This window comes from Oncorhynchus mykiss, chromosome 19 (genome assembly GCF_013265735.2).
Source record: "Oncorhynchus mykiss isolate Arlee chromosome 19, USDA_OmykA_1.1, whole genome shotgun sequence".
Taxonomy (NCBI): domain Eukaryota; kingdom Metazoa; phylum Chordata; class Actinopteri; order Salmoniformes; family Salmonidae; genus Oncorhynchus; species Oncorhynchus mykiss.
The window spans coordinates 38,250,340-38,278,221 of record NC_048583.1 but is presented as its reverse complement, the minus strand read 5'-3'; the positions used below and the strand labels follow the sequence as shown (position 1 = coordinate 38,278,221).

Genomic DNA, 27,882 nt, shown 5'->3' with positions numbered 1-27,882 from the left:
AGTCACTAGTGCACGATGGGACAAGATCATCCCTGCCGGCCAAACCCTCCCCTAACCCGGACAGCGCTGGGCCAATTGTTGGTCATTTATGAACATTTGAACATCTTGACCATGTTTTGTTATAATCTCCACCCGGCACAGCCAGAAGAGGACTGGCCACCCCACATAGCCTGGTTCCTCTCTAGGTTTCTTCCTAGGTTTTGGCCTTTCTAGGGAGTTTTTCCTAGCCACCGTGCTTCTACACCTGCATTGCTTGCTGTTTGGGGTTTTAGGCTGGGTTTCTGTACAGCACTTTGAGATATCAGCTGATGTACGAAGGGCTATATAAATAAATTTGATTTGATTTGATTTTGATTTGATTTGATTGTGCTCCGCCCCAATGGTCTTCCGGTCACGGCCAGCTGCGACAGAGCCTTGACTCGAACCAGGATCTCTAGTGGCACAGCTAGCACTGCGATGCAGTGCCTTAGACCAGTGCGCCACTCGGGTGCCCTTGCGTTGCAGTTCTTGACACAAACCGGTGCATCTGGCACCTAATACCATAACCTGTTCAAAGGCACTTAAATAATGTGTCTTCACACTTTGAATGGCACACATACACAATCCTTGTCTAAATTCTCTCAAGGCTTAAAAATCCTTCATCTACACTGATTGAAGTGGATTTAACAAGTGACATCCATAAGGGATCATAGCCTTCACCTGTATTCACATGGTCAGTTTATGTCCTGAAAAGAGCAGGTGTTCATAATGTTTTGTATACTAAGTGTATGCTACCTTGTACACACACACACACACACACACACACACACACACACACACACACACACACACACACACACACACACACACACACACACACACACACACACACACACACAAACAGACACAAACAACAACTTCTCTCCAAATTGTGTCAGATGCAAAGCAAAGCTTGTAGTATTGTATGAACATGGTGTTAGAAAGACCAGGCCAAACATAAACTCTTCATAATGCACCTGGAGAAAACTCTGGGCATAACCTAGACATTCTCATCAGGCCTTCCTCCCAAATCTAATTTTCAGGGGCAGGCAGCATGCCAGATGCTTTGCTCTGGAAGTGTGCTAACTCACCCCAGTCTGGTCCCTGCTACAAGCTGAACTCTGACTCCTTTTCTGTCTATAAGTATACAAAAAGGCCCGCCACCGCTTACCTAGGCCTCGTCGGTGTCCCAACCCATAAGGCAAGCCATTATTCCAACACAAATACCTGAGACCCAAAGGAACAGGAGTTTCTGATTATCACACATCATACGTTACAGGACATAATCGCTTGTGTTTTCTTCTTGGCAGCCTGTAATCTTCAGTGGGAAAGGAAGTATTTTTCTCCTCATTCTTTTTTTACCGACAAGAATACGGCAGAGCCGGCTGGACCACAGAATGGGCTGTGCCAAATCTCAGGAGGAGATACCAGCTCAAGGAGAGACAGAGAGGGAGAGTGACGCAGCTCAAGGTTGATGCATAAACGTGTAGCCTATTTAAGTGGTCGTGGGGTATTTGGGTAACACTACTTAAAGCCAACTGGTTGTTTAAGTTTTTGACTTGAAAACATGAGATAAAATAAAAGAAACTGATAGAATTAGCTATTTTTATGTACTGCATGTTTTCAGACTAAGCACTTTATTATTCATTCCTTGACTATTACAGATCTGTATATCTATAAAGGCCTACATACAGTTGAAGTCGGAAGTTTACATACACTTAGGTTGAAGTCATTAAAACTAATTTTTTCAACCACTCGCATTTCTTGTTAGCAAACCATAGTTTTGGCAAGTCGGTTAGGACATCTACTTTGTGCATGACACAAGTAATTTTTTGCATGGTTTGCAGACAGATTATTTCACTTATCACAATTCCAGTTGGTCAGAAGTTTACATACACTAAGTTGACTGTGCCTTTAAACAGCTTGGAAAATTCCAGAAAATGATGTCATGGCTTTAGAAGCTTCTGATAGGCTAATTGACATAATTTGAGTAAATTGGAGGTGTACCTGTGGATGTATTTCAAGGCCTACCTTCAAACTCAGTGCCTCTTTGCTTGACATCATGAGAAAATCAAAATAAATAATTGAAGACCTCCACAAGTCTGGTTCATCCTTGGGAGCAATTTCCAAACGCCTGAAGGTATCACGTTCATCTTTACAAACTATAGTACGCAAGTATAAACACGATGGGACCACGCAGCCGTCATACCGCTCAGGAAAGAGACGTGTTCTGTCTCCTAGAGATGAACGTACTTTAGTGCGAAAAGTGCAAATCAATCCCAGAACAACAGCAAAGGACCTTGTGAAGAACAGCTACAAAAGTATCTATATCCACAGTAAAACGAGTCCGATATCGGCATAACCTGAAAAGCTGCTCAGAAAGGAAGAAGCCACTGCTCCAAAACATCCAGAAAAAAGCCAGACTGTGGTTTGCAACTGCACATGGGGACAAAGATCAAACTTTTTGGAGAAATGTCCTCTGGTCTGAGGAAACAAAAATATAACTGTTTGGCCATAATGACCATTGTTATGTTTGAAGGAAAAGGGGGAGGCTTGCAAGCTGAAAAACACCATCCCAACCGTGAAGCACAGGGGTGGCAGCATCATGATGGGGGGGTGCTTTGCTGCAGGAGGGACTGGTGCACTTCACAAAATAGATGGCATCTTGAGGCAAGAAAATAATGTTGATAAATTGAAGCAACATCTCAAGACATCAGTCAGGAAGTTAAAGCTTGGTCGCAAATGGGTCTTCCAAATGGACAATGATCCCAAGCATACATTCAAAGTTGTGGCAAAATGGTTTAAGGACAACAAAGTCAAGGTATTGGAGTGGCCATCACAAAGCCCTGACCTCAATCCTATAGAAAATTCGTGGGCAGAACTGAAAAAGCGTGTACGAGCAAGGAGGCGTGTACGAGCAAGGAGGCCTACAAACCTGACTCAGTTACACCAGCTCTGTCAGTAGGAATGGGCCAAATTTCACCCAACTTATTGTGGGAAGCTTGTGGAAGGCTACCCGAAACATTTGACCCAAGTTAAACAATTTAAAGGCAATGCTAAAAAAAACAAATTGAGTGTATGTAAACTTCTGACCCACTGGGAATGTGATGAAATAAATAAAATATGAAATAAATCATTCTCTCTACTATTATTCTGGCATTTCACATTCTTTAAATAAAGTGGTGATCCTAACTGACCTAAGACAGGGAATTTTTACTAGGATTAAATGTCAGGATTTATGAAAAACTGAGTTTAAATGTATTTGGCTAAGGTGTATGTAAACTTCCAACTTCAACTGTATCACTAAGCACTATTTGCTTGAGGAAATGTTAAAGATAGCACGATTAAGATTAGACAGAGCAGTTACCAATGTTTCTACATTTTGGTCTCTACAACACATAGGACATAGGAAAAAGCCCCACAGAGAAGGGAAATTACAGACAAGTAGAGAAACAAGACAAAAACATCCTGTGAAAAGGCTCTATCTGAAATAAGAGCTGGAATGCCCCCCAGAAAAAAAATACTATTTCTTGTTATTCAACCCATTAACCTTTAACGTTGCGAGCGGAGTGGGAAGGTTACAAGGGGAGTCCTATCTCGGCATAGGATGTTTTCACAGGCCGTCTCTAACATGCACCTCTCCCATGCTGAGGCAGTGTTTTCACTGCACTTCGCAATGTGCCATGCTCTCACCCTGGAATCAGCCTAACCCATCACTGGACAGCAGAGTGCCATGAAGCAGAGGCAGCTATATGGGAATCAATGCTTATCATGGTGGTAAATGAATGCAGTAATTCTAATGTACGAACATAAAAAGCGGGTCAACTGTGGGTCAAGAAGGTTGTAGAGATCTATGAAAACCTTCATAGATCACTTAAAGCTTGACAAATCTCCATGTTATAGACATTACACTACAACTTCACTTCTACAGTATTACTTGAATCAAAGTGGGGACTCACCTGCAGCTCAGGATCCCTCTTCATCATCTCCAGGATGAGGTAGCAGCCAATGGAGTGGCCCACCAGGACCAGGCGAGAGTCCCTGGGAACGTGCTCCGTGAGGAAGGCCAGCTTGTGCTCTATCTGCCCGTTCAAACCAAACACGTCCCCCGCTGCCATCACTGTTGGGTCTGCAAAGATCAAGGTTCATCATTAGTATTCAGTATTACATCAGTATGACATCATCTATTTCACCATCACCCAAATCATTCTGATCAAGGACATGAGCCAGCATCATTCATCAATGTCTCTGTACACAAGATAGTCTTTATTTACATTTGGCACATGGATCACCCCAACATAGGCCCAGGGACATCATGTTACGGTAATGTTCACTGTTTCATTCACTGATGTCTTCTCATTAGTAGTACTCAGGACCCTTTGACAACAAAATTAAAACAAGAAAATCCAAAGGGCAATCGAAGTTAGGAAGTACTCTAGAAACATCTTGATTTCATTTCTGTAATCTTTTTGGAAAGATATTTAACGATATTTTATCATATAATGCTGTAAATCTAGTGAGAGAACAAAACTTTGAAGGAAGCGGTTAACAATTCCCTACCTGTGCAAAGCAGTCAAATCCAAGACAATGTTATGATTAGAGGGTATGAGAAAAGGAGATGGAGAGATGATGAAAGAGAAGGTAAGAAAGACCGAAAGGAAGAATACAAAGTGTCTATGGTGATTTAGCGGGCGGGAAAAGACAAATTCAAAATGAATTTCATAACGAAAAAAATCAATCCGCATAAAATTGAACATAATTGGTGAGGGACTTGATGTTTGATTCTTTCAGAGTGGAATTTGGAGCAGCCGTACAGACAGCATAAGGATCGGATGGGGAAGGTTGTGGGGGTTGGGGATATGCTTACTGTATAATGGAAAAAACAAAATGAGTGCAAATTGTGATTAATGGATCAATAAAGAATAACATATGGCAAAGACAAATTCCCCCACACAACATAATGATCCTCTTGGCAAGAGAAAGAACATCCCAGGCTGGGGCGGCCCGTTAAGCGATTAAAGCCTTCTCACAAATGTGCAATAAATGTGTGCTGCATTTTTTCTTCTAGGGAAAAGGTAACTGATTTCCTATGTGTCAAAAGAAACCTAACTTGTGGTGTTACTGATTGCAACATGGGAGGTGTAGGCTCTTTTTTTTTGGTACTCTCTCCTCTGTAATTGGGTGTGGTTGCACCATTAATGAAGCTGACGAGGATACGGAGAAAGAGATGAGAAGGAGATTAGCAACAGCCTAGGTCCTGTACTGTGCATACTTCCTCTCAGAATACAAACTTCCTTCTCAAAAGGGTTGTGAAGCTGGGTTCAACATCTGTACCACAGTGGTAGCCCACACTTGTCGACCTTGCATCAAAAACGAGCGATCAAGAAACAAGATAAAGTGAAGGTTGTCTTGAAATTATTTGATCCGATTGAAAAGCTGGGCATCAGACCAACATTTCATAAAGTGGTGGTAAACAAAAAGGTTTAAGTCATTATTGCACATTTCTACTGCTTTGTGCCATTTGTCTCCAACACTTATTTAAAAAGATATGCTCAAACAATCAACCAACCAATATCCATGGCAAAAATCACATGGAGTTGTAGACGTGACCGACGATAGCGGTGGGAGCATAATTGGAATCAGAAAGTCTCCATAAAAACCTCTCGTGATATTAGACCTTGGCTGGTGTAGCATTTTTGGGGGGGATTACATTTTCTGAATGCGTGTTTTAGTACTCTGGACATTAATAGTGTGCAATTTAGCCATATCAAAGTGAGAAAGTTGCTGGTGAAAAGTAGCGTTGCAAACTCATTCTGACAAAATGAATGAGATCTGAGGCCCCTGGAGGATCCCGTGACCCAGGAATGGATTATTGATGCTGGCACAGGGAGAATGTTCCCTGTGTTTGCATTAACAGATATTTTTACAGTCATCAAAACCATCAAGTAAAACTTGCCTTGCCACAGGAACACTTCTACCACTGGAAGATTTGGAATAGAACCTTTAATGCTGCACTTTTTTTTACTCTTGTTTGTTTTTCCAAAACTGGAAAACTTTTTTTCAACTTCATCAAGTATGCATTAGCTGTTAATAATAATAACTGCCAGTCTTTAATTTGCACAAGTCACTGGAAAGTCAGAGGAGGCCCAATCAATGCTGTATGGGTTTCTCTGTATCGGCGAGGCCTTTCCTTGGACGTCCCAGAGGTTTTAGAAGCTGCTGCTCTACGATGCCACCCTATCCCTTAGCAAACTGAATGCTCTTTGACGAGTTGTAAATCAATGGCAAGCATTCAAGGGGTTGACCAGGGTGGTAAATCCCCAAAGGCTTGGATTGAAGCCACAAGAAGAGAGGTGAAAAGGAAGCTGATATGTCAGACATGTTTGTGTTTCCATGTTGGATGTGGGTAATAGTCGAGTGGATATGGAAAGTGCCATCCTAAGAATGAACACCTAGTTAGTAATGCTGGAATAATACTGCATGATAACCACATGAGCGTGCAGGTCTAGCCTGGCTATCATAGCCACAAGCAGATAAATTATTTAGTAGTATTTACAGTAAATCATAGTGAGCAGATTTCCTTGGATGAGGGCATCTCACCAAATGGAAAGACATGATGAAGGACTATTGAGATGAACACAGGACTTGCTGCTAGACAATTTGAGCCTTTCTCTGGTCTTAATCAGGGCCGTTGTTGAGGTTTTGGGATAAAAGATGAGTCCTTCCCTGCCCATCTTGAGATAGGGCTGCTGCTCATTGTCACCCCCTAGAACACCAGGCTGAACAGAGTGGTTTTCATTTATTCTCTCTGATGATCGGATGACATGCTACGAATTGGCAGGGTTGTCTGATTTTATTTTTACTGTATCTATTGACTATCTCCAGACTTTGCCTTGTGTGTTCCATGAATCATTTATGAGTTGGAAGTTTCGACAAGTGTGTGCCATGTGTTCACAATAAAAGAGGAACTGTTCAATGCTTCACTTTGTTACATGAATGTCTATTTAATCTAGACCAACTCTACCAAACCTCTGGAAAATACTAAGTATTACATCATTATTTCTCATTATAATAAAATATATATATATTGTGTCATGACCATAATCATCTGACATCTGCAAATTCAACATTGGAATCTATATGGTCAAAATAGGTTGTCTGATTACGTGACTTTGTCATGTCTGTCTCCAGACTTTTGAGCTACGTAAAGAGAGGCCTGGAAATCAAGACTTCCGTCAAGTTATCATCATAACTCACGCTAGTTATCGCACATCCAAATGAGTCTACCTACCAGGGTACACTTTGACAGAATGTTAACTTACACCTACACACTTATCTGTCCTTTATAAACCCTCAAGATGGATATATCTGTCCTTTGTCCTTCTCAAGGTGGACAGATCCAAACTGTATCGTCCAATGTATCTCATGAGCCCTCAGAGAAGGGATTTAACTTACTACATGTGAGGGCTTGGTAATGTCTTTCCCATGTATCAGGCACAATAAAAACGTCCTCACTGCTTTATGAATGAATATTACAGGGCTCATATGGTGGTGCTGGCTAGAGAGGGAGAGGGAGAGGCCCCTTGGCTCAGGCTAACTCGTCCAGCTCAGCTAACATTCCTCATCTCCTGCGCCATCCTTAACATCGTCTTTTGTATTGGAGAGTGAGCTAACAAGGACCTGCCCATTTCAAAGCTAGCTAATCAGTCATTAGTGGTCAGGAGATGTACTGTTGATGTGAATAAGTGGAAGTGGATCATTGTGGATACACCAGCAATAAGGACTCATAGAAAGTCCAGCTGCACAAAGCACTCTCAATAAGAGATATGAATTAGTTATGTACCTTCAATCATGTCCATAGTATCAGGAGGCACACAGTGTCCAGCATGGCTCACTGCCCACACAGGGTAGCGCCGCCCCAATGTCTGGTGAAGCGTCTGCATGAAGGTCTTGTAGAAGCCAACCACACCTGGGTTACCTGCAAATATGCCAAAAACACTATAAACATCATAAAGTGCTCTGCAAATGTAACACCACATGATAAAAACTAGGGATGTAGCGATTCACAAATTCACAAGTTGGGGCGGCAGGTAGCCTAGTGGTTAGAGCGTTGGACTAGTAACCGAAAGGTTGCAAGATTGAATCCCCAAGCTGACAAGGTAAAAATCTGTTGTTTTGCCCCTGAACAAGGCAGTTAACCCACATTTCCTAGGCTGTCTTTGAAAATAAGAATTTGTTCTTAACTGACTTGCCTAGTTAAATAAAGATAAAATACACAACAACAAAAAAGATACGAATGCATCTGTCTGTGGACCACAAACCGCAGTGTTGGATACATAGGCTACCTTGCCCTCCCCTAATCTGATAGTGGTAGCGGGTTGGTAGATGCCTAGTCTCCATTATGGCTCAGATCAGGTGCCTACAGTACATACATAATTACTTACACACAAACCGCACACACACACACACACACAAGTCAGCTCAGAGGCTCAGCTCATGAGCTACAACAGCAGCAGATTTTTATTTAGAATGGAAAATGAATGTATTTATTAAACAAATGTTAGTGCATCAAATCGTATCGCACAGAATCACTTTGATTCATTCTCTAATCAAACCGAATTGTTTTATACTCAAACATATCATTCCTGTATTGTATCAGAGCCCATGTCTCCAGATATGAATCAAATCCTCTTGAAAGGGAAAGATGCACATCCATAACAAAAACATAAACTACACTTTATGGAGGTAGGCTACATGACTAAATGCTATAAAACAAACCATATAAAACATATATTGACAGCCAACCGTACCAACTTCTTAGTATGTTAATCATTTTCTTCTCTACTCTTGAAGATGTCACGCATGACAACAAAGTGTTGGCCATGTAATGGTTGTCATTCCCTGGCCTTTGCCATCAATCTCATCAGCCCTCATACAGCAGCATGTCATAGGTAGCACTGTCAGCTCAGCTGCTAGCTAGGAACTTTATTTAGCTCATGGTACTGATGTCTTTACACAGAACAAAGAGGGACTTTTATTCCATAGGTAAAAAAAGAGAGTTTATCCTGGGTGGGGGTTTATTTCGGACTATCAGGGTGCGATAAAAGTGTAAAGAAAACTGTATAGCAGCTGCTAAAGAACAATGGCTACTCTGTGTGGTCTGTCTTTTTTTGTCCAACAGGACAAATATTCGTCAATGTTTTGTATAGTGCTTGTTTGAGTTGCTTGTAGGCATATATATGGTATTTTGATGTATACTGTAAGCGTGAGTGCGTATCATCCATATGTGTGTTAACTGCATTATTTTGGAATCTTTGTTATGATGATTTTGCCTGTATGTGTCATTTCATGAGCGTTCAATGTATAACTGCCCCCGTGAGAGGGTGCTGAGAGAGAGAGCCACAGATGCAATCTTTGGAAGAACACTCCCATTAGGAGTGTTACAACAATACATAGACATTCATCGTTCAATAACATGCCACATTTAGGCTAAAGCATGTGGAACAATTAGCTAAAGCAATCTAACACTTTGGATAAAATTCACCTGGATGATTTGTTTGTTAAAATGGTGTTGAGTTGTTTGTTGGTAGGATAGTTCTTATGCCACTGTTAAAAATGTAATGTTGGAAAATTTCTTGGTGGGAGAAAATACAGTCAATGAGTGAACACATTGCTTCTGTTACATTCATTTTTGTCTATTATCCCCAAAATACATCCAATTAGTTTTATGAATATTGGGTGTGTATAAAACACATAATAAATAACTGGCAACACGCAGACCCCATACTTTTCCCCCTGGTATGTCCTCAGGACGAAGTAAAGCCATTGCAACACACAGATGTGAATCTAGATGTTTTTGTATTTAAGAGCTCTACAGTTTTGGATTTGAACCCACATGTATTGCATTCTGAAAGCAGCTAACCACATGCTCCCATCAAGCTAACAAGCTAATAAGTAACAATCACACATAGTTAATATCAGCAAAATAATTAACTTGTCTTATTTTGCCTGGCAGAAGGACTTGGATTCCTTGTGAAAGCTGATGCAATCTTGAAACCATCCTAAACATTTAGGATATGAGTTCAACTCTATTCTTCTAAGGTGGGGGACGGCAACCATAAAGTACATGGACCTACCATGGATGAGACTTGTGGGAAATAATGATAAACAGTGGTTTGAGGGTGAGGGATATGGGATAAAACCTGTAGTCGGAGTCTGAACTCTAACTACAGTGGGCCCCAAGTTCAGAACACTTGCCGCAGGTCTCGGTAGTGTTTTCATATTTTCATTCACATATCCTGAGTCATTAATCAAGAGCCAAATGCAGCTGAAGATGTTGCACAACACTTTGTGTGAGAGCAAGCAAGCTTCTCTGCTGAGCCGAGTGTACAAAAATAATTATGGGAGGCAAATAGACTTAGAAGAGTACAGATATAGTCTTCATTAATAATTAATACCCCTAGACTTATTCCACATTTTGTGTTACAGCCTGAATTCAAAATGGATTAAATAAATAAAAATCTCACCCATCTACACACACCATAATGACAAAGTGAAAACATGTTTTTAGACATGTCGGTAAATTTATTGAAAATTAAATGTAGAAATATCTCATTTACAGTGCCTTGCGAAAGTATTCGGCCCCCTTGAACTTTGCGACCTTTTGCCACATTTCAGGCTTCAAACATAAAGATATAAAACTGTATTTTTTTGTGAAGAATCAACAACAAGTGGGACACAATCATGAAGTGGAACGACATTTATTGGATATTTCAAACTTTTTTAACAAATCAAAAACTGAAAAATTGGGCGTGCAAAATTATTCAGCTCCCTTAAGTTAATACTTTGTTTGGCCACCTTTTGCTGCGATTACAGCTGTAAGTCGCTTGGGGTATGTCTCTATCAGTTTTGCACATCGAGAGACTGAAATTTTTTCCCATTCCTCCTTGCAAAAACAGCTCGAGCTCAGTGAGGTTGGATGGAGAGCATTTGTGAACAACAGTTGTCAGTTCTTTCCACAGATTCTCAATTGGATTCAGGTCTGGACTTTGACTTGGCCATTCTAACACCTGGATATGTTTATTTTTGAACCATTCCATTGTAGATTTTGCTTTATGTTTTGGATCATTGTCTTGTTGGAAGAGAAATCTCCGTACCAGTCTCAGGTCTTTTGCAGACTCCATCAGGTTTTCTTCCAGAATGGTCCTGTATTTGGCTCCATCCATCTTCCCATCAATTTTAGCCATCTTCCCTGTCCCTGCTGAAGAAAAGCAGGCCCAAACCATGATGCTGCCACCACCATGTTTGACAGTGGGGATGGTGTGTTCAGGGTGATGAGCTGTGTTGCTTTTACGCCAAACATAACGTTTTGCATTGTTGCCAAAAAGTTCTTCCACATGTTTGGTGTGTCTCCCAGGTGGCTTGTGGCAAACTTTAAACGACACTTTTTATGGATATCTTTAAGAAATGGCTTTCTTCTTGCCACTCTTCCACAAAGGCCAGATTTGTGCAATATACGACTGATTGTTGTCCTATGGACAGAGTCTCCCACCTCAGCTGTAGATCTCTGCAGTTCATCCAGAGTGATCATGGGCCTCTTGGCTGCATCTCTGATCAGTCTTCTCCTTGTATGAGCTGAAAGTTTAGAGGGACGGCCAGGTCTTGGTAGATTTGCAGCGGTCTGATACTCCTTCCATTTCAATATTATCGCTTGCACAGTGCTCCTTGGGATGTTTAAAGCTTGGGAAATATTTTTTAAACTTCTTCACAACAGTATCTCGGACCTGCCTGGTGTGTTCCTTGTTCTTCATGATGCTCTCTGCGCTTTTAACGGACCTCTGAGACTATCACAGTGCAGGTGCATTTATACGGAGACTTGATTACACACAGGTGGATTGTATTTATCATCATTAGTCATTTAGGTCAACATTGGATCATTCAGAGATCCTCACTGAACTTCTGGAGAGAGTTTGCTGCACTGAAAGTAAAGGGGCTGAATAATTTTGCACGCCCAATTTTTCAGTTTTTGATTTGTTAAAAAAGTTTGAAATATCCAATAAATGTCGTTCCACTTCATGATTGTGTCCCACTTGTTGTTGATTCTTCACAAAAAATACAGTTTTATATCTTTATGTTTGAAGCCTGAAATGTGGCAAAAGGTCGCAAAGTTCAAGGGGGCCGAATACTTTCGCAAGGCACTGTACTTTCGCAAGGCACTGTAAGTTCACACCCCTGAGTCAATAATTTGTAGAAGCACCTTTGACAGCAATTTCAGCTGCATGTCTTTCTGGGTAAGTCGCTAAGAGCTTTCCACACCTGAATTGTGCAACATTTGCCCATTATTATTTTCAAAATTCTTCAAACTTTTTCAAATTGGTTGCTAATCACTGCTAGACAACCATTTTAAGGTGTTGCCATAGATTTTTTTTCAAGCAGATTTAGGTCAAAACTTTAACTTACCCACTCAGGAACATTCACTGTCTTCTTGGTAAGCAACTTGGCCTTGTGTTTTATGTTATTGTCCTGCTGAAAGGTGAATTCATCTCCCAGTGTCTGGTGGTAATCAGACGGAACCAAATTTTCCTCTAGGATTTTTCCTGTGCTTACCTCCATTCCGTTTCTTTTTTTATCCGGGAGGTGCCCTTCTTTGCAAGGCATTGGAAAACCTCCCTGGTATTTGTGATTGAATCTGTGTTTGAAATTCACTGCTTGACTGAGGGACCTTACGGATAATTGTATGAGTGAGGTACAGAAATGAGGCAGTCATTCAAAAACCATGTTAAACACTATTATTGCACACAGAGAGTCCATGCAACTTATTATGTGACTTGCACACATTTTTTCTCCTGAATTTATTTAGGCTTGCCATAGCAAAGGGGCTGAATACTTATTGACTCAAGACATTTCAGCTTTCAATTTTTTATGAATTTGTAAAAAATTTGAAGAACCTAATTCCACTTTGACGTTAAGGGTATTGTGTGTAGGCCAGTGACAGAAAAGTTGTATTTAAGAAATTGTAAATTGAGGCTCTAACACAACAAAATGTTGAAAAAGTCAAGGGATGTGAATACTTTCTGAAGGCACTGTATTTATGAAGCACAAGTTATTAGAAAGACAATTCCCCCTAGAAATAGTTCAGGGAGGTGGAAACGTATTCAGTCTTATTCATTTCATTGACAGGAGTAAGCCTAGGTTATGATGATCAGTGAAAAAACAACTCATTTGAATCTCATGAAAGCTCTTGCCTCCACTGTAGTAGATTCAGTTAGAATGGACACCATCACTTTGTTTTGACCTTCTTGAATGTGAAATCCAACTTTCCCCTTTAACCGACCATGACAGATAAGGCCCCCTCTTTTCTCTCATCGCTGGGCAACCTTTCTCCATATCTGCCAGGCTCCCGCAGTTGAACATTGTGTTGACTCTCTCCTGCTCTCCACAAGCTGAGTAAACAGTCAACTCCCTCTTTCTCCCAGACAGTGGGGAGTGTGCAGGGGATGGGCTTTCCTTAAATGCAGCACCCTTTTCTAGACTCCATCCACAGCCCCTCCCAGCCTACTGATTAAATACATTTGTATGTTTTTATTCACGCTGGGTTTCCAAATCTCTCCCAGATGGCCCCAGACATGCTCAAGAAGCAGGTTTTCAGAAACCTAGCCCATACCAGAGATGTGCCATTGGAAATGACAGTGCTATTTTTGCTAGGCACCACAACAGACGCCCCCATTATCCCGCTTGTGGCTTGCACTCCCAAGAGAAGTAATGAAGGCCCCCTGAATCCCACTGTCACACAGCTTGAATAAGTTTGAACTCGGGGGAAGTGTAGAAAAGAAAACAGCTTTATACTGTAGCAGTCTGGGACCACACCTCAGACCGCGCTTTTGCAAAAAGTAGACAGGTACCCGAATCTGAACACATAATTGGGATGTGAACAGATGAACTTTCAACTGATTCTTGGTCTTTATGAACATAAGCTTCAGTATTTGTATGAGTTTTGGGCCCAACATCTGTCTCTATCAGCAAAGCTGAGTTTGGAATGTGAATCGCTGGAGGTTACATCTGTCTGGTGTTCACAGCCAATTGATGGACCAGGGGCGGATTACGTGGGTTCTATGTTGCGACGAGTGTACCTCTCACTCAAGAGAGGTCATGAAGGAGATTGCAGAAGTCCCCTTTTGTGAAAAAATAAGACAAAAACAAATGGATAGAACAAATGACATTAGTACACAATGTTAAGTCTGTGGGCTGAAAGAGAGACAGAGCACATAGTAAGAAACCTGAACTAACAATGGGTTACAAATGAGTTGATGGAGAGAGATGGCTGAGGTCTCACAGAATCATGACTCAGTGGTTGAGAGGGAAAAGCCTGAATACTTAACTCCACAATAAGACTCTTAAACACCTGAGTACTAAATGATCCATGACAGAGGTATTGAAGTAGTGGGAGCAAATAGGGTTTCCGATTGTTGTACTCAGGTACTGTAGGTAAAGCACAACAGCAGGACGAAATTCAGATGTCATTGTTTTCGATGAGACAGCGATGGGAAATTCTGACGAAGTTACACCATCTACCGCAACAGCAAAGGCCACACCAGATGTCGGCTAGCCATTAAACAAGTCATAACTAATTTAGACTACAATGAGGACTTCACAAGCACACTGTACCCATACCCACCTAATTGGGAAATGTAAAACTATTTTTGATTTCAGCAACTGGTACCAAAAATGTAACTGATACAATAAATATTACAGACTACAGGGAGATAAAGGATATACAGGGAGATGAAGGATAAGCAGCACGCTACTCTTCACTGGTTAGGCCATTCTTCATAGCTGTCTGTGACGACGCTGCACATTGCAGGCAAGGGGTCTTGACTTGACAGTCATCATTCACTCTCTCTTTATTACTAAATCTCCTCTCACACCCTGCTCTCTTGGGGTTCTCACAGATGGCCTTCTTAAAATGTATTTTCAATACATAATTCTAACTCTTGACAAAAAAAAGGGAGAGAAAAACTTGAAAGGGTGAGCAGCCAGTTAGTAATGTAATGTCTTACTACATATAAATAATATCTGTTTATTTAACCAGTCAGAGTGAACTACATGCTCCTTAAGTCTGCAGGGTCGACCCAGACAAATTATGAGGCTATAATGGTATTTCATTCAGCCTAAGGAAGAAGGTGTTTACTTTATAATGCTTTAAAGAGATCTGTGGGTCAAAGTATCAAATACCAGGGGAGGTCCTGCATCTGTTCAAACTGCAGACAATGGGTAGAGAGAGAGCTGTCAGGCTTGAATCCACACTTTAATATGTTTCCCTTCCCCAACTAGCACTGTGTGACAGTAACACCACTCCCTCTATAGGAGGAACGAAGCAGACAGCCTATAGAAGGAAAGAAAAGTCAGAAGTCTTCTTGATTAGGGAATAAGTTAGTAAGAGATTAAAGTTAGTAAAACAGTTATTTCATTATTATTATATGTTACATTGTTGGAAATATCCATTATTTAATAAAATATTATTTGTTTCTAATATATAATAACTCAATAAAAGTACATTCTTATTGTTTTAGTGTGTCTGTCGCTTTAAAGCTGCAATATGTAACTATTTGGGCGACCCGACCAAATTCACATAGACATGAGTTATAGATCTGTCATTCTCATTGAAAGCAAGTCTAAGAAGTGATACATCTGTTCTATGGGCACTATTTCTATGCTTCCCATTCTAAAGTTGAGTTTTTGCGTCTTTTACTTTCAGTTTTGTACACCAGCTACTGATATTTTTGGATTTGGAAAATATATTTCACAGCGGTTTAGATGGTACAATGACTCTACACTATACTTGCTTGCTTTGTCACATAAACTGAAATTATGCGATCAATTAAAATTTTAGCAACCAGGAAATGGTAGAGCAATTTCTGAATAGTGCACCTTTAACGGAATTCCCTGTTAGCCACAGTTCAGGTCCAAAATATATATATAGCAGACACTGGCAATTAGAGAGTGACACATGATGCACTATTAATGTAGTGACATACTGTAACTACCTTAATGTGAGACTGACTCATTACACAATAGGTATCTATTAGGCCTAATTCTTTAAATACAGATGTCTCGTGACCAAATGTATCAGTTTTTGAAGAGGACAACTCCTGAATCCCTCTAAGCTTGAGTAATTCAAGGAAAAGTCAAACCAACCCCTCCCAGTCTTTCCCACTTGTTATCTTTCCTCCCTTCTTCCCTCACCAGAAAGGGCGCTTTTCTAGTGCCTATAAATTTGGGCCTGCTGAGCTGAACACTGTGCAGACCTCCCTCCCTAGCGTCTTTGACCTCTCGGCTTGGTGCCAGAAGTACCGCAGCAATGACGTAGTCCCGCACCTGCAGTGCACTTAGAACTTCCACTGCACTTCCAAAGGTTGAGTTATACTTCCAAAAACACATTTGCCTTGTAGGCTTATTCTGCGAAAATCAAGCAGTTGAAGTTATCAATGAGCAGTGGTAAATCTTACACACCTTAAAATATGTATTTTAACTCACCTTAATCACGGTGGTATTACAGGGGCACAATTCAGACGTTTATCGAATAGTAACATGCCTGGTACTGCTAATAGCATTGTGGCATGTGGATTGAGGGCTAGCACTGGAATGTCAGCCCAAGTTATTGGTTTTGCTTTTTTCATACATTGCTGAAATATTTGGTGGAATGATTTTGGAATGTAACCTGGAGGTAACATTTGATTGCCATTCCCTCCCTTGATCTTGCTGACCTTTTTAACTCTCCTCCATCTGTTGAGAATGGAGGGATGCCTGGAGGGAGGGTGGAGGGATATATTGATGGAGGGTGGCCGATGAGGGTGGCCTGTGTATCAAGTAGGCTATCCTATCCATTTACCCTTTATTGATCCTCAGGAGGAAATCAAGACGTCAGAGGCTCACACACAACACAATCACACAGAATATAGAACATTCACCTACACATTACAAAACATATTAGGTGCTGGTATTAAAAGTTTTCAAACTTTTTACGAACAAATTTTCATGTAAACATTTTAAGGAATTTACACTACATGACCAAAAGTAGGTGGATACCTGCTCGTCAAACCTATAATTCCAAAATCATGGGCATTAATATGGAGCTGGTCCCCCCTTTGCTGCTATAACAGCCTCCACTCATCTGGGAAGTCTTTCAACAAGATCAAAATCAAATGTTTTATTGGTTACATACCCATATTTAGCAGATGTTATTGCGGGTGCATGTTGGAATGCTTGTTGGATTTCGGAACATTATGTTAGAACAATGCTGAGGGGACTTGCTTCAATTCAGCCACAAGAGCATTAGTGAGGTCGGCACTGATGTTGGGCGATTAGGCCTTGTTCGCAGTCGGCGTTTCAATTCATCCCAAAGAAATTGAATGGGGTTCAGGTTAGGGTTCTGTATAGGCCAGTCAAGTTCTTCCACACCGATCTCAACAAACCATTGGACCTTGCATTGTGTACGGGGCATTGTCATGCTGAAACAGGAAAGGGATTTCCCCAAACTGTTGCCACAAAGATGGAAGCAAAGAATCGCCTAGAATGTCATTGTATGCTGTAGCATAAATATTTCCCTTCACTGGAACTAAGGGGTCTGAAAAACAGCCCCAGACCATTATTCCTCCTCCACCAAACTTTACAAATCAAATCAAATGTTATTGGTCACATACACATATTTAGCAGATGTTATTGCGGGTTTAGAGAAATGCTTGTGTTCCTAGCTCCAAAAGTGCAGTAATATCTAACAATTCACAACAATACACAAATCTAAAAGTAAAATAACGGAAAAAAGAAATATATAAATATTAAGACTTGCAAAATCGGAGTGGCATTGACTAAAATACAGTAGAATAGAAAATAGTATATACAGTTGAAGTCGGAAGTTTACATACACCTTAGCCAAATACATTCAAACACAGATTTTCACAATTCCTGACATTTAATCCTAGTAAAAATTCCCTGTCTTAGGTCAGTTAGGATCACCACTTTATTTTTTAAAATAATTTTATTTTAAAATGGCAGATTTCATGTCTTTCATCACATTCCCAAACGGTCAGAAGTTTACATACACTCAATTAGTTTTTGGTAGCATTGCCTTTAAATTGTTTAACCTGGGTCAAACGTGTCGGGTAGCCTTCCACAAGCTTCCCACAATAAGTTGGATGAATTTTGCCCAATTCCTCCTGACAGAGCTGGTGTAACTGAGTCAGGTTTGTAGGCCTCCTTGCTCGTACATGCTTTTTCAGTTCTGCCCACAAATTTTCTATAGAATTGAGGTCAGGGCTTTGTGATGGCCACACCAATACTTTGGAAGTATGCTTGGGGTCATTGTCCATTTGGAAGACCCATTTGCGACCAAGCTTTAACTTCCTGCCTGACTGATGTCTTGAGATGTTGCTTCAATAAATCAACATAATTTTCTTTCCTCATGATGCCATCTATTTTTTGAAGCGCACCAGTCCCTCCTGCAGTAAAGCACCCCCACAACATGATGCTGCCACCCCTGTGCTTCACGGTTGGGATGGTGTTCCTCGGGCTTGCAAGCCTCCCCCTTTTTCCTCCAAACATAACGATGGTCATTATGGCCAAACAGTTCCCAAAAGTAAGATGTTTGTCCCCATGTGCAGGTGAAAACCATAGTCTGGCTTTTTTATGGCTGTTTTGGAGCAGTGGCTTCTTCCTTGCTGAGCGACCTTTCAGGTTATGTCGATATAGGACTCGTTTTACTGTGGATATAGATACTTTGTACCTGTTTCCTCCAGCATCTTCACAAGGTCCTTTGCTGTTGTTCAGGGATTGATTTGTACTTTTCGCACCAAATAACATTCATCTCTAGGAGACAGAAAGCGTCTCCTTCCTGAGCGGTATGGTGGCTGCATGGTCCCATGTTGTTTATACTTGCATACTATTGTTTGTACAGATAAACGTGGTACCTTCAGGCGTTTGGAAATTGCTCCCAAGAATGAACCAGACTTGTGGAGGTCTACAATAATTTTTCTGAGGTCTTGGCTGATTTCTTTTGATTTTAGCATGATGTCAAGCAAAGAGGAACTGAGTTTGAAGGTAGGTTTGAAGGTTGAAATACATCCACAAGTACATCTCCAATTGACTCAAATGATGTCAATTAGCCTATCAGAAGCTTCTAAAGCCATGACATAATTTTCTGGAATTTTCCAAGCTGTTTAAAGTCAACTTAGTGTATGTGAACTTCTGACCCACTGGAATTGTGATACAGTGAACTATAAGTTAAATAATCTGTCTGTAAACGATTGTTGGGAAATGATTGGTCAGACCAGCGTTGAATACACCTTAGCACGTGTATTTCCTGTTTGACTTTTTGCCTGTAGGAAAGGAGGAGAAAAATGGAATCGTAATCTGATTTGCCTAAGGGAGGGCCTTGTCGGCGTCTCGAAAAGGCGAGTAGCAGTGATCTAATGTTTTTCCTAAGCGAGTACTACAGTCAATGTATTGACAGAACTTTGGTTGTGTTTTCCTCAAATTTGCTTTGTTAATCTTGATACTAGCCATCCCGGATCCGGGATCGTGAATACAGCCTCAAGCTCATTACCATAACGCAACGTTAACTATTCATGAAAATCGCAAATGAAATGAAATAAATATGCTAGCTCTCAAGCTTAGCCTTTTGTTAACAACACTGTCATCTCAGATTTTCAAAATATGCTTTTCAACCATAGCAAAACAAGCATTTGTGTAACAGTATTGATAGCTAGCGTAGCATTTAGCGGGCAACATTTTCACAAAAACAAGAAAAGCATTCAAATAAAATCATTTACCTTTGAAGAACTTCGGATGTTTTCAATGAGGAGAATCTCAGTTAGATAGCAAATGTTCAGTTTTTCCAAAAAGATTCTTTGTGTAGGAGAAATCGCTCCGTTTTGTTCAAAACCCCCAAAAAATACAAAAAAATAATAATAATTCAGTCATCAAAACGCCAAACTTTTTTCCAAATTAACTCCATAATATCGACTGAAACATGGCAAACGTTGTTTAGAATCAATCCTCAAGGTGTTTTTCACATATCTCTTCGATGATATATCGTTCGTGGAAGTCTGCTTTCTCCTCTGAATCCCATGGAAGAATGCTTGCAGCTGAAGATTACGCACCAATTTCGACAAAGGACACCGGGCGGACACCTGGTAAATGTAGTCTCTTATGGCCAATCTTCCAATGATATGCCTACAAATACGTCACAATGCTGCAGACACCTTAGGGAAACGGCAGAAAGTGTAGGCTCGTTCCTGGCGCATTCACAGCCATATAAGGAGACAATGGAAAACAGCGCCTCGAAACTTTTGCTCACTTCCTCTTTGAAGTTTCATCTTGGTTTCGCCTGTAGCATCAGTTCTGGGGCACTCACAGACAATATCTTCGCAGATTTGGAAACGTCAGAGTGTTTTCTTTCCAAAGCTGTCAATTATATGCATAGTCGAGCGTCTTTTCGTGACAAAATATTGCGCTTAAAACGGGCACGTTTTTTTTATCCAATAATGAAATAGCGCCCCCATAGATTCAAGAGGTTAAAGTCCCCAGCTACAATTAATGCAGCCTCAAGATATGTGGTTTCCAGTTTGCGTAAAGTCCAGTGTAGTTCCTCGAGGGCCGCCGTGGTATCGCCTTGAGGGGGAATATACAGTGCCTTGCGAAAGTATTCGGCCCCCTTGAACTTTGCGACCTTTTGCCACATTTCAGGCTTCAAACATAAAGATATAAAACTGTATTTTTTTGTGAAGAATCAACAACAAGTGGGACACAATCATGAAGTGGAACAACATTTATTGGATATTTCAAACTTTTTAACAAATCAAAAATTGAAAAATTGGGCGTGAACAATTATTCAGCCCCTTTACTTTCAGTGCAGCAAACTCTCTCCAGAAGTTCAGTGAGGATCTCTGAATGATCCAATGTTGACCTAAATGACTAATGGTGATAAATACAATCCACCTGTGTGTAATCAAGTCTCCGTATAAATGCACCTGCACTGTGATAGTCTCAGAGGTCCGTTAAAAGCGCAGAGAGCATCATGAAGAACAAGGAACACACCAGGCAGGTCCGAGATACTGTTGTGAAGAAGTTTAAAGCCGGATTTGGATACAAAAAGATTTCCCAAGCTTTAAACATCCCAAGGAGCACTGTGCAAGCGATAATATTGAAATGGAAGGAGTATCAGACCACTGCAAATCTACCAAGACCTGGCCGTCTCTCTAAACATTCAGCTCATACAAGGAGAAGACTGATCAGAGATGCAGCCAAGAGGCCCATGATCACTCTGGATGAACTGCAGAGATCTACAGCTGAGGTGGGGAGACTCTGTCCATAGGACAACAATCAGTCGTATATTGCACAAATCTGGCCTTTATGGAAGAGTGGCAAGAAGAAAGCCATTTCTTAAAGATATCCATAAAAAGTGTCGTTTAAAGTTTGCCACAAGCCACCTGGGAGACACACCAAACATGTGGAAGAAGGTGCTCTGGTCAGATGAAACCAAAATTGAACTTTTTGGCAACAATGCAAAACGTTATGTTTGGCATAAAAGCAACACAGCTGAACACACCATCCCCACTGTCAAACATGGTGGTGGCAGCATCATGGTTTGGGCCTGCTTTTCTTCAGCAGGGACAGGGAAGATGGTTAAAATTGATGGGAAGATGGATGGAGCCAAATACAGGACCATTCTGGAAGAAAACCTGATGGAGTCTGCAAAAGACCTGAGACTGGGACGGAGATTTGTCTTCCAACAAGACAATGATCCAAAACATAAAGCAAAATCTACAATGGAATGGTTCAAAAATAAACACATTCAGGTGTTAGAATGGCCAAGTCAAAGTCCAGACCTGAATCCAATCGAGAATCTGTGGAAAGAACTGAAAACTGCTGTTCACAAATGCTCTCCATCCAACCTCACTGAGCTCGAGCTATTTTGCAAGGAGGAATGGGAAAAAATGTCAGTCTCTCGATGTGCAAAACTGATAGAGACATACCCCAAGCGACTTACAGCTGTAATCGCAGCAAAAGGTGGCGCTACAAAGTATTAACTTAAGGAGGCTGAATAATTTTGCACGCCCAATTTTTCAGTTTTTGATTTGTTAAAAAAGTTTGAAATATCCAATAAATGTCGTTCCACTTCATGATTGTGTCCCACTTGTTGTTGATTCTTCACAAAAAAATAGGGTTTTATATCTTTATGTTTGAAGCCTGAAATGTGGCAAAATGTCGCAAAGTTCAAGGGGGATGAATACTTTCGCAAGGCACTGTACATGGCTGTGACTATAATACAGAAGAGAATTCTCTTGGGAGGTAATACGGTCGGCATTTGATTGTGAGGTATTCTAGGTTGGGTGAAAAAAAGGACTTGAGTTTCTGTATGTTATCACAATCACACCATGAGTAGTTAATCATAAAACTAACACCCCCGACTTTATTCCTGTCTGTGTGATGAACCGAGAACACAGTATATCTCGAGAGAGCCATGATTCTGTGAAACAGAGTATGTTACAGTCCCTGATGTCGCTCTGGAAGGAGATGCTTGCCCTGAGCTCATCTACTTTATTGTCCAGAAACGGAACATTAGCGAGCAATATACTCGGAAGCGGTGGATGGTGTGTCCACCTCCTGAGTCGGACTAGAAGTCCACACCGAATACCTCTTCTCCGCCGGCGGCATCATGGAGCAGCCTCTGTGATAAGTTCAATTGTTCTGTGGGTTACAAGATACAATTCGGGAAAGTCGTAATGCTGGTGAGTTACCGCCGCTCTGAAATCCAAAAGTTATTTCCGGCTGTATGTAATAACACAAAAATGTTTTGGGCTAATAATGTACACACAAAAAACAAAATACTGCAAAGTTGCTTAAGAGCTAGAAGCAGACTTGCCATGTCTGTTGTCGCCATATTTTATCATTGGCACAGTTGGCACTGCATTGGGGCAGATAGCCTTCTCCTGGCATCCACCAAACCCAGATTTGTCTGTCGGATGGTAAAGCCTGATTCATCAGTCCAGAGAACCTGTTTCCAGAGAATACGTCTCCACTGCTCTAGAGTCCAATGGCGGCGAGCTTTACACCACTCCAGCCAACGCATGGCATTGTGCATGGTGATCTTAGGCTTGTGTGTGGCTGTTCGGCTATGGAAACTAATTTCATGAAGCTCCCGACGAACAGTTCTTGTGCTGACATTGCTTCCAGAGACAGTTTGGAAATCGATAGTGAGTGTTGCAACCGAGGACAGAAGATATTTAAGTGCTGCACGATTCAGCACTCAGCGGTACCGTTCTGTGAGCTTGTGTGGCCTACCACTTCACGGCTGAGCCATTGTTGCTCCTAGACGTTTCCACTTCACAATAACAGCACTTACAGTTGACCGGGGCAGCTCTAGCAGGGCAGGACTTTGATGAACTGACTTGTTGGAAAGGTGGCATCCTATGATGGTGCCACATTAAAAATCAATGAGCTCTTCAGTAAGGCCATTCTACTGCCAATGTTTGTCTATGGAGATTGCATGGCATTGTGCTCGATTTTACACACCTGTCAGCAATGGGTGTGGCTGAAATAGCCAAATCTCCTAATTTGAAGGGTGTCCACATACACTATATATACAAAAGTATCTACTGAATGTCTATAATTCTAGTCGGCTACATGCATTGACGTTTTAGAATGATTGGCTGTCGCACCTGTGTTCTATCGAAACAGTCAAAAAACATAAGTTTCATTGGAGGAGGTCATGGTTTCCATTCGTCAATCAAAACACACACACCTACAGAGAACACAGAGGCACCTGTGAGTGCTTTAGGGTATGAAACACCGGTTGTACCTAAGGTTGGACACAAAGATCATTGCTCTGATCACAGGGAAAAGGGCAGCTGGTCTACAATAACAGGGCCTTCGCAGTGTCTCTGTCAGCCATAAAGGGTCCATTGAGCCCCAAGTTCAGTGATATTCAGAGGGCAATGAACGAGCTCCAGTCACTGGGACCTTTCAAAGGTCACTGGCATGACTGAATCTCCCCCTGACTCTATGGCTCATCTTTCTCAAAGTTTCCAAATTTAAACACAAAGAAGTGGGTGACATAGGCAGAGTTGTATCGAGGCATACGAGACCCAAATGATGTTGGTGTACTATTTGGTCCAGAGAACATAGTCTCAGACTTTCAGGATAGTGAGTAAGGCTTAACACATTTAATAATATCAACATCACATGACATGATGATGAGACACCAAGGGTAAATTACAGCAAACTGCTTAGTCAGGAATACAATTTAATTTGTAGTATTAACAATACCACTTTTATATCTCCAGTTTAAAGGGATAGCCCACTCAAAATACCTTTGGCTGTAGTCGATTTCCCAATACAGATTCCGGATGAAAACGGCAGGCATCTCACAATAATCTAACCAGTGATAGCATAATGCATTTCCCTTGAATTAAGAAAATGCTTTAATGACACTCACCTGGTATGATGAGAAAAAGCACTTTAGGTTGATTGCCAGAGTGTAGGTTACGGGTGCCGAATTTGAGCACTTCTGTGACAGCACCACAGCAGTATAGGTGCTCTGTGCAGGCCTCATCCTTATCCTCCATCACTGAGGATCCCATCTCAAAGGCTTAGCAAGAGAGAGAGGCACAAACAGGGTTATGTATTGTTATTTCATACTGTACATCTGTTAATGTTACATTATGTTTGTTATGCGACAAAAAACAGTTTTTTATTCATAGGATGAATATTGGGTACTAGCCTTCATTATTATGGAGATAATCAGACATTCACCCTATGAAATACATCCTATCCTTAGTAATAGCTTTACAGAAGTAGCCTAATATTTTCTATGCATCTCAACTGCACAGCTACTGTAGCTAATAGGGGCTGTCCTTTCGAGAATGGTCCAATTTGACTGAGATTAATAGAACACACTACACTCAACCTTTCACCTATTTGTTATCAGCTAAACGTGTTATGAACTTTGACACCCAGTCAGTGTAATACATTAGCTATATGACCTTATAAGCATTAGTTGAGCATTTAAGTAATCGTTTTTAGGTTGTCTGACATGACATGTCTTGCATTTGAAGTCAACCTAGATAACTTGTTAGCTCATTGCATATGAACATTTTTCTGTGAGCTGGCTAGCTAGCATTATGTTGCTAATAGGTCAGCTAGCTATATTTTCACAGCGATAATTACATACCAAATTACTTCTCGAAATGAAATGTTTTGCCGCAGCTACTGTATTCCAAATACTTTGCTACACAGAAGATGGTGATGCCTTAGTAGTGTGTGTCAGTGAGACTGAAGAAGCACGAGCGATAGCGCGCACCCGGCTTCGTGCTGGTCCAGTCTGACAGTCTTCCGTGTCGTTCCAGATTAGATTTCTACATTTTAACCCTGTTCAGCAAATTATCACACCGTGAAGACACGACCGCATGTGTGGGGATCTGAGCCCATTCAGCTGTGTATCAGATCTTTTAAAACATGGGAGCAGCGTTTAATACGGCTGAAATCCCATCAATACTTAACGATGTGATATTCTGCGCAACACAACTACAATATAAATGGTCTGAAACGTCGCCGTTTGCTTCGTCTTCTTCTTTCTCATTGAGGTTCAATACCAGTGTGGAAAACATTGTTTAGGTGCATTACCGCCACCTTCTGAGCTGGAGTGAAAACATTGTTCTTCAAACAAACAAAGCTATTTAATATAAAATAAAGTTGTTTCTGTCCTTACAGACCTTACAGTGAAATGCTTACTTACAAGCCCTTAACCAACAATGCTTTAAGAAATGTTTAACAAAAATAAGTGTTAAGTAAAAAATAGAAAATAAAACATAAAAGTAACAAATACTTAATTAAACAGCAGCAGTAAAATAACAATAGTGAGGCTATGTACAGGGGGTACCGGTACAGAGTCAATGTGCGGGGGCACCGGTTAGTAGCAGCAGCATAACAGCGGGGTCTGGGTAGCACTTTGATTAGCTGTTCAGGAGTCTTATGGCTTTGGGGTAGAAACTGTTAAGAAACCTTTTGGACCTAGACTTGGCGCTCCGGTACTGCTTGATCACGTTGAGGGAGAGGTTGTTATCCTGGCACCACACTGCCAGGTCTCTGACCTCCTCCCTATAGGCTGTCTCATCATTGTCGGTGATCAGACCTACCACTGTTGTGTCATCAGAAAACTTGATGATGGTGTTGGAGTTGTGCCTGGCCATGCAGTCATGAGTGAACAGGGAGTACAGGAGGGGACAGAGAATATTTAATGTTTGTTGTTGATGGGAATGCAGATGCCTCTGTCTGTCTGTCTGTGTGTGTGTGTGTGTGTGTGTGTGTGTGTGTGTGTGTGTGTGTGTGTGTGTGTGTGTGTGTGTGTGTGTCTGTGTGTGTGTGTGTGTGTGTGTGTGTGTGTGTGTGTGTGTGTGTGTGTGTGTGTGTGTGTGTGTGTGTGTGTGTGTGTGTGTGTGTGTGTGCTTTGATTTCAGGAAACATGTTAACATGCAGGACTGAGAGCCTCCCTCGGGAGAGGAGATAAAACTCTCCTCAACTCATTGGATCTGGCCTAAACCTAAATCAGTTAGCCACATTTCAGAGCTTTCACTATGTAGGGGCTGATATATGCCTGACCAGGTCCATAAAACAGCAGCTGGGCAATGATTGAGAAACATGTAAGAACCATAGCACACTTACAACCACTGAACATCACATCCATTGTCCAGCAAAATTCATGATCACAGTACTTACTGTTACACCTGCACCTTGTCAGATGGGACAGTACATTCAAAAGATGTCCTGTTTGGCTGTTGCATTTACATAGCAACTATCCGACCTCCCACCCCATCAATTTTTCTCTCTCTCTCTATCTCTCTCTCTCTCTCTCTCTCTCTCTCTCTCTCTCTCTCTATATGGACATTTTCCATATTCACGTTGGCGGGCTGCTGTCAGACATTTCCTGTTGAGTGTTACGCTGCACCAGCTGTGATCCCCAATGTGGCAAAGGTGATGCCCCCGTTGGCCATGAGTGGGGGAGCCGGGGATGTGCAGCCTACAGAGACACCTGCAAGTCATTTGGGTCCAGCTGTGAAGAGTTCACTCAAAGAGGAGCTAGGCTTGGCACTGTGCATCACAAAATTGGATGTGCTCCCAAACCTGCAGGGAGGGAGATCGGAGGCTCTCATGCAGCCTGTGGGAGGCAACAGTGGTGGTGAAGTTGCTGCTGTTTCCAATGGAATGTGGTGTGATGTGGTGTGGTGTGATGGGGTGGCTGAAAAGTTCCCAGACCTGAACTCCTTATTATTTAGAAGCCACAAGCTGGGAGCCGTTAATGTTTGAGGGCTGACGGAGAAGACAATATCAGCACATTGTGTGTAGCAATGAAACCACTCCTCCTCCTAGGTGGTGGGATGTCCCTCTCCTGCTGTCAAAGGTGCCTCTCTTCCATTTGCAGATTTGTTCTTTAGTTGTTTTTGGGGCATCCTTCTTAGTAAGGGAGGCGGAACATAACTTTACAGTAATGATACAAACAATAATGGAATTTGAAAAGCTTGCACAAAATTATCAGGAGTATCATGCTATAATATATCAAGTTTATATATCAAGTTGGTGTTAAGTCAGCTCAGATTGACTTAAGGAAAACCTTTTCATTTCAAGAGCAATGGGTGTCAGCAGGTGCGAGAAGAGAGCTGGCTGGCTTTGTCGTCTTTCTTAAGTACCAGTGTGTCTTCCCTAGAGGAATGGAAACTGACCTTATGACTAATATGATCCTGGTGCAAGGTGCTAATGACACCCAAATGCCAAGGTCTCTCAGGAGCAAGGCTGCATCTGATCTTAAAGGTCAAA

General features: G+C 41.4%; 1 protein-coding gene across 1 annotated transcript in view; it reads right to left on the bottom strand.

Annotated features, from left to right (window-relative positions):
• ldah (lipid droplet associated hydrolase) overlaps positions 1–25,648 on the bottom strand; it is a 74,093-nt gene extending 48,445 nt beyond the window's left edge. Inside the window, exons 1-4 of the mRNA XM_021574123.2 lie at positions 25,244–25,648; positions 24,509–24,661; positions 7,862–7,996; positions 3,978–4,147 (exon numbers count right to left, since the gene is read on the bottom strand). Of these exons, the coding sequence (XP_021429798.1) occupies positions 3,978–4,147; positions 7,862–7,996; positions 24,509–24,653 (450 nt within the window). The 5' untranslated portion in view covers positions 24,654–24,661; positions 25,244–25,648. The remainder of the gene's footprint in view (positions 1–3,977; positions 4,148–7,861; positions 7,997–24,508; positions 24,662–25,243) is intronic.
• Positions 25,649–27,882: the final 2,234 nt, after the last annotated feature.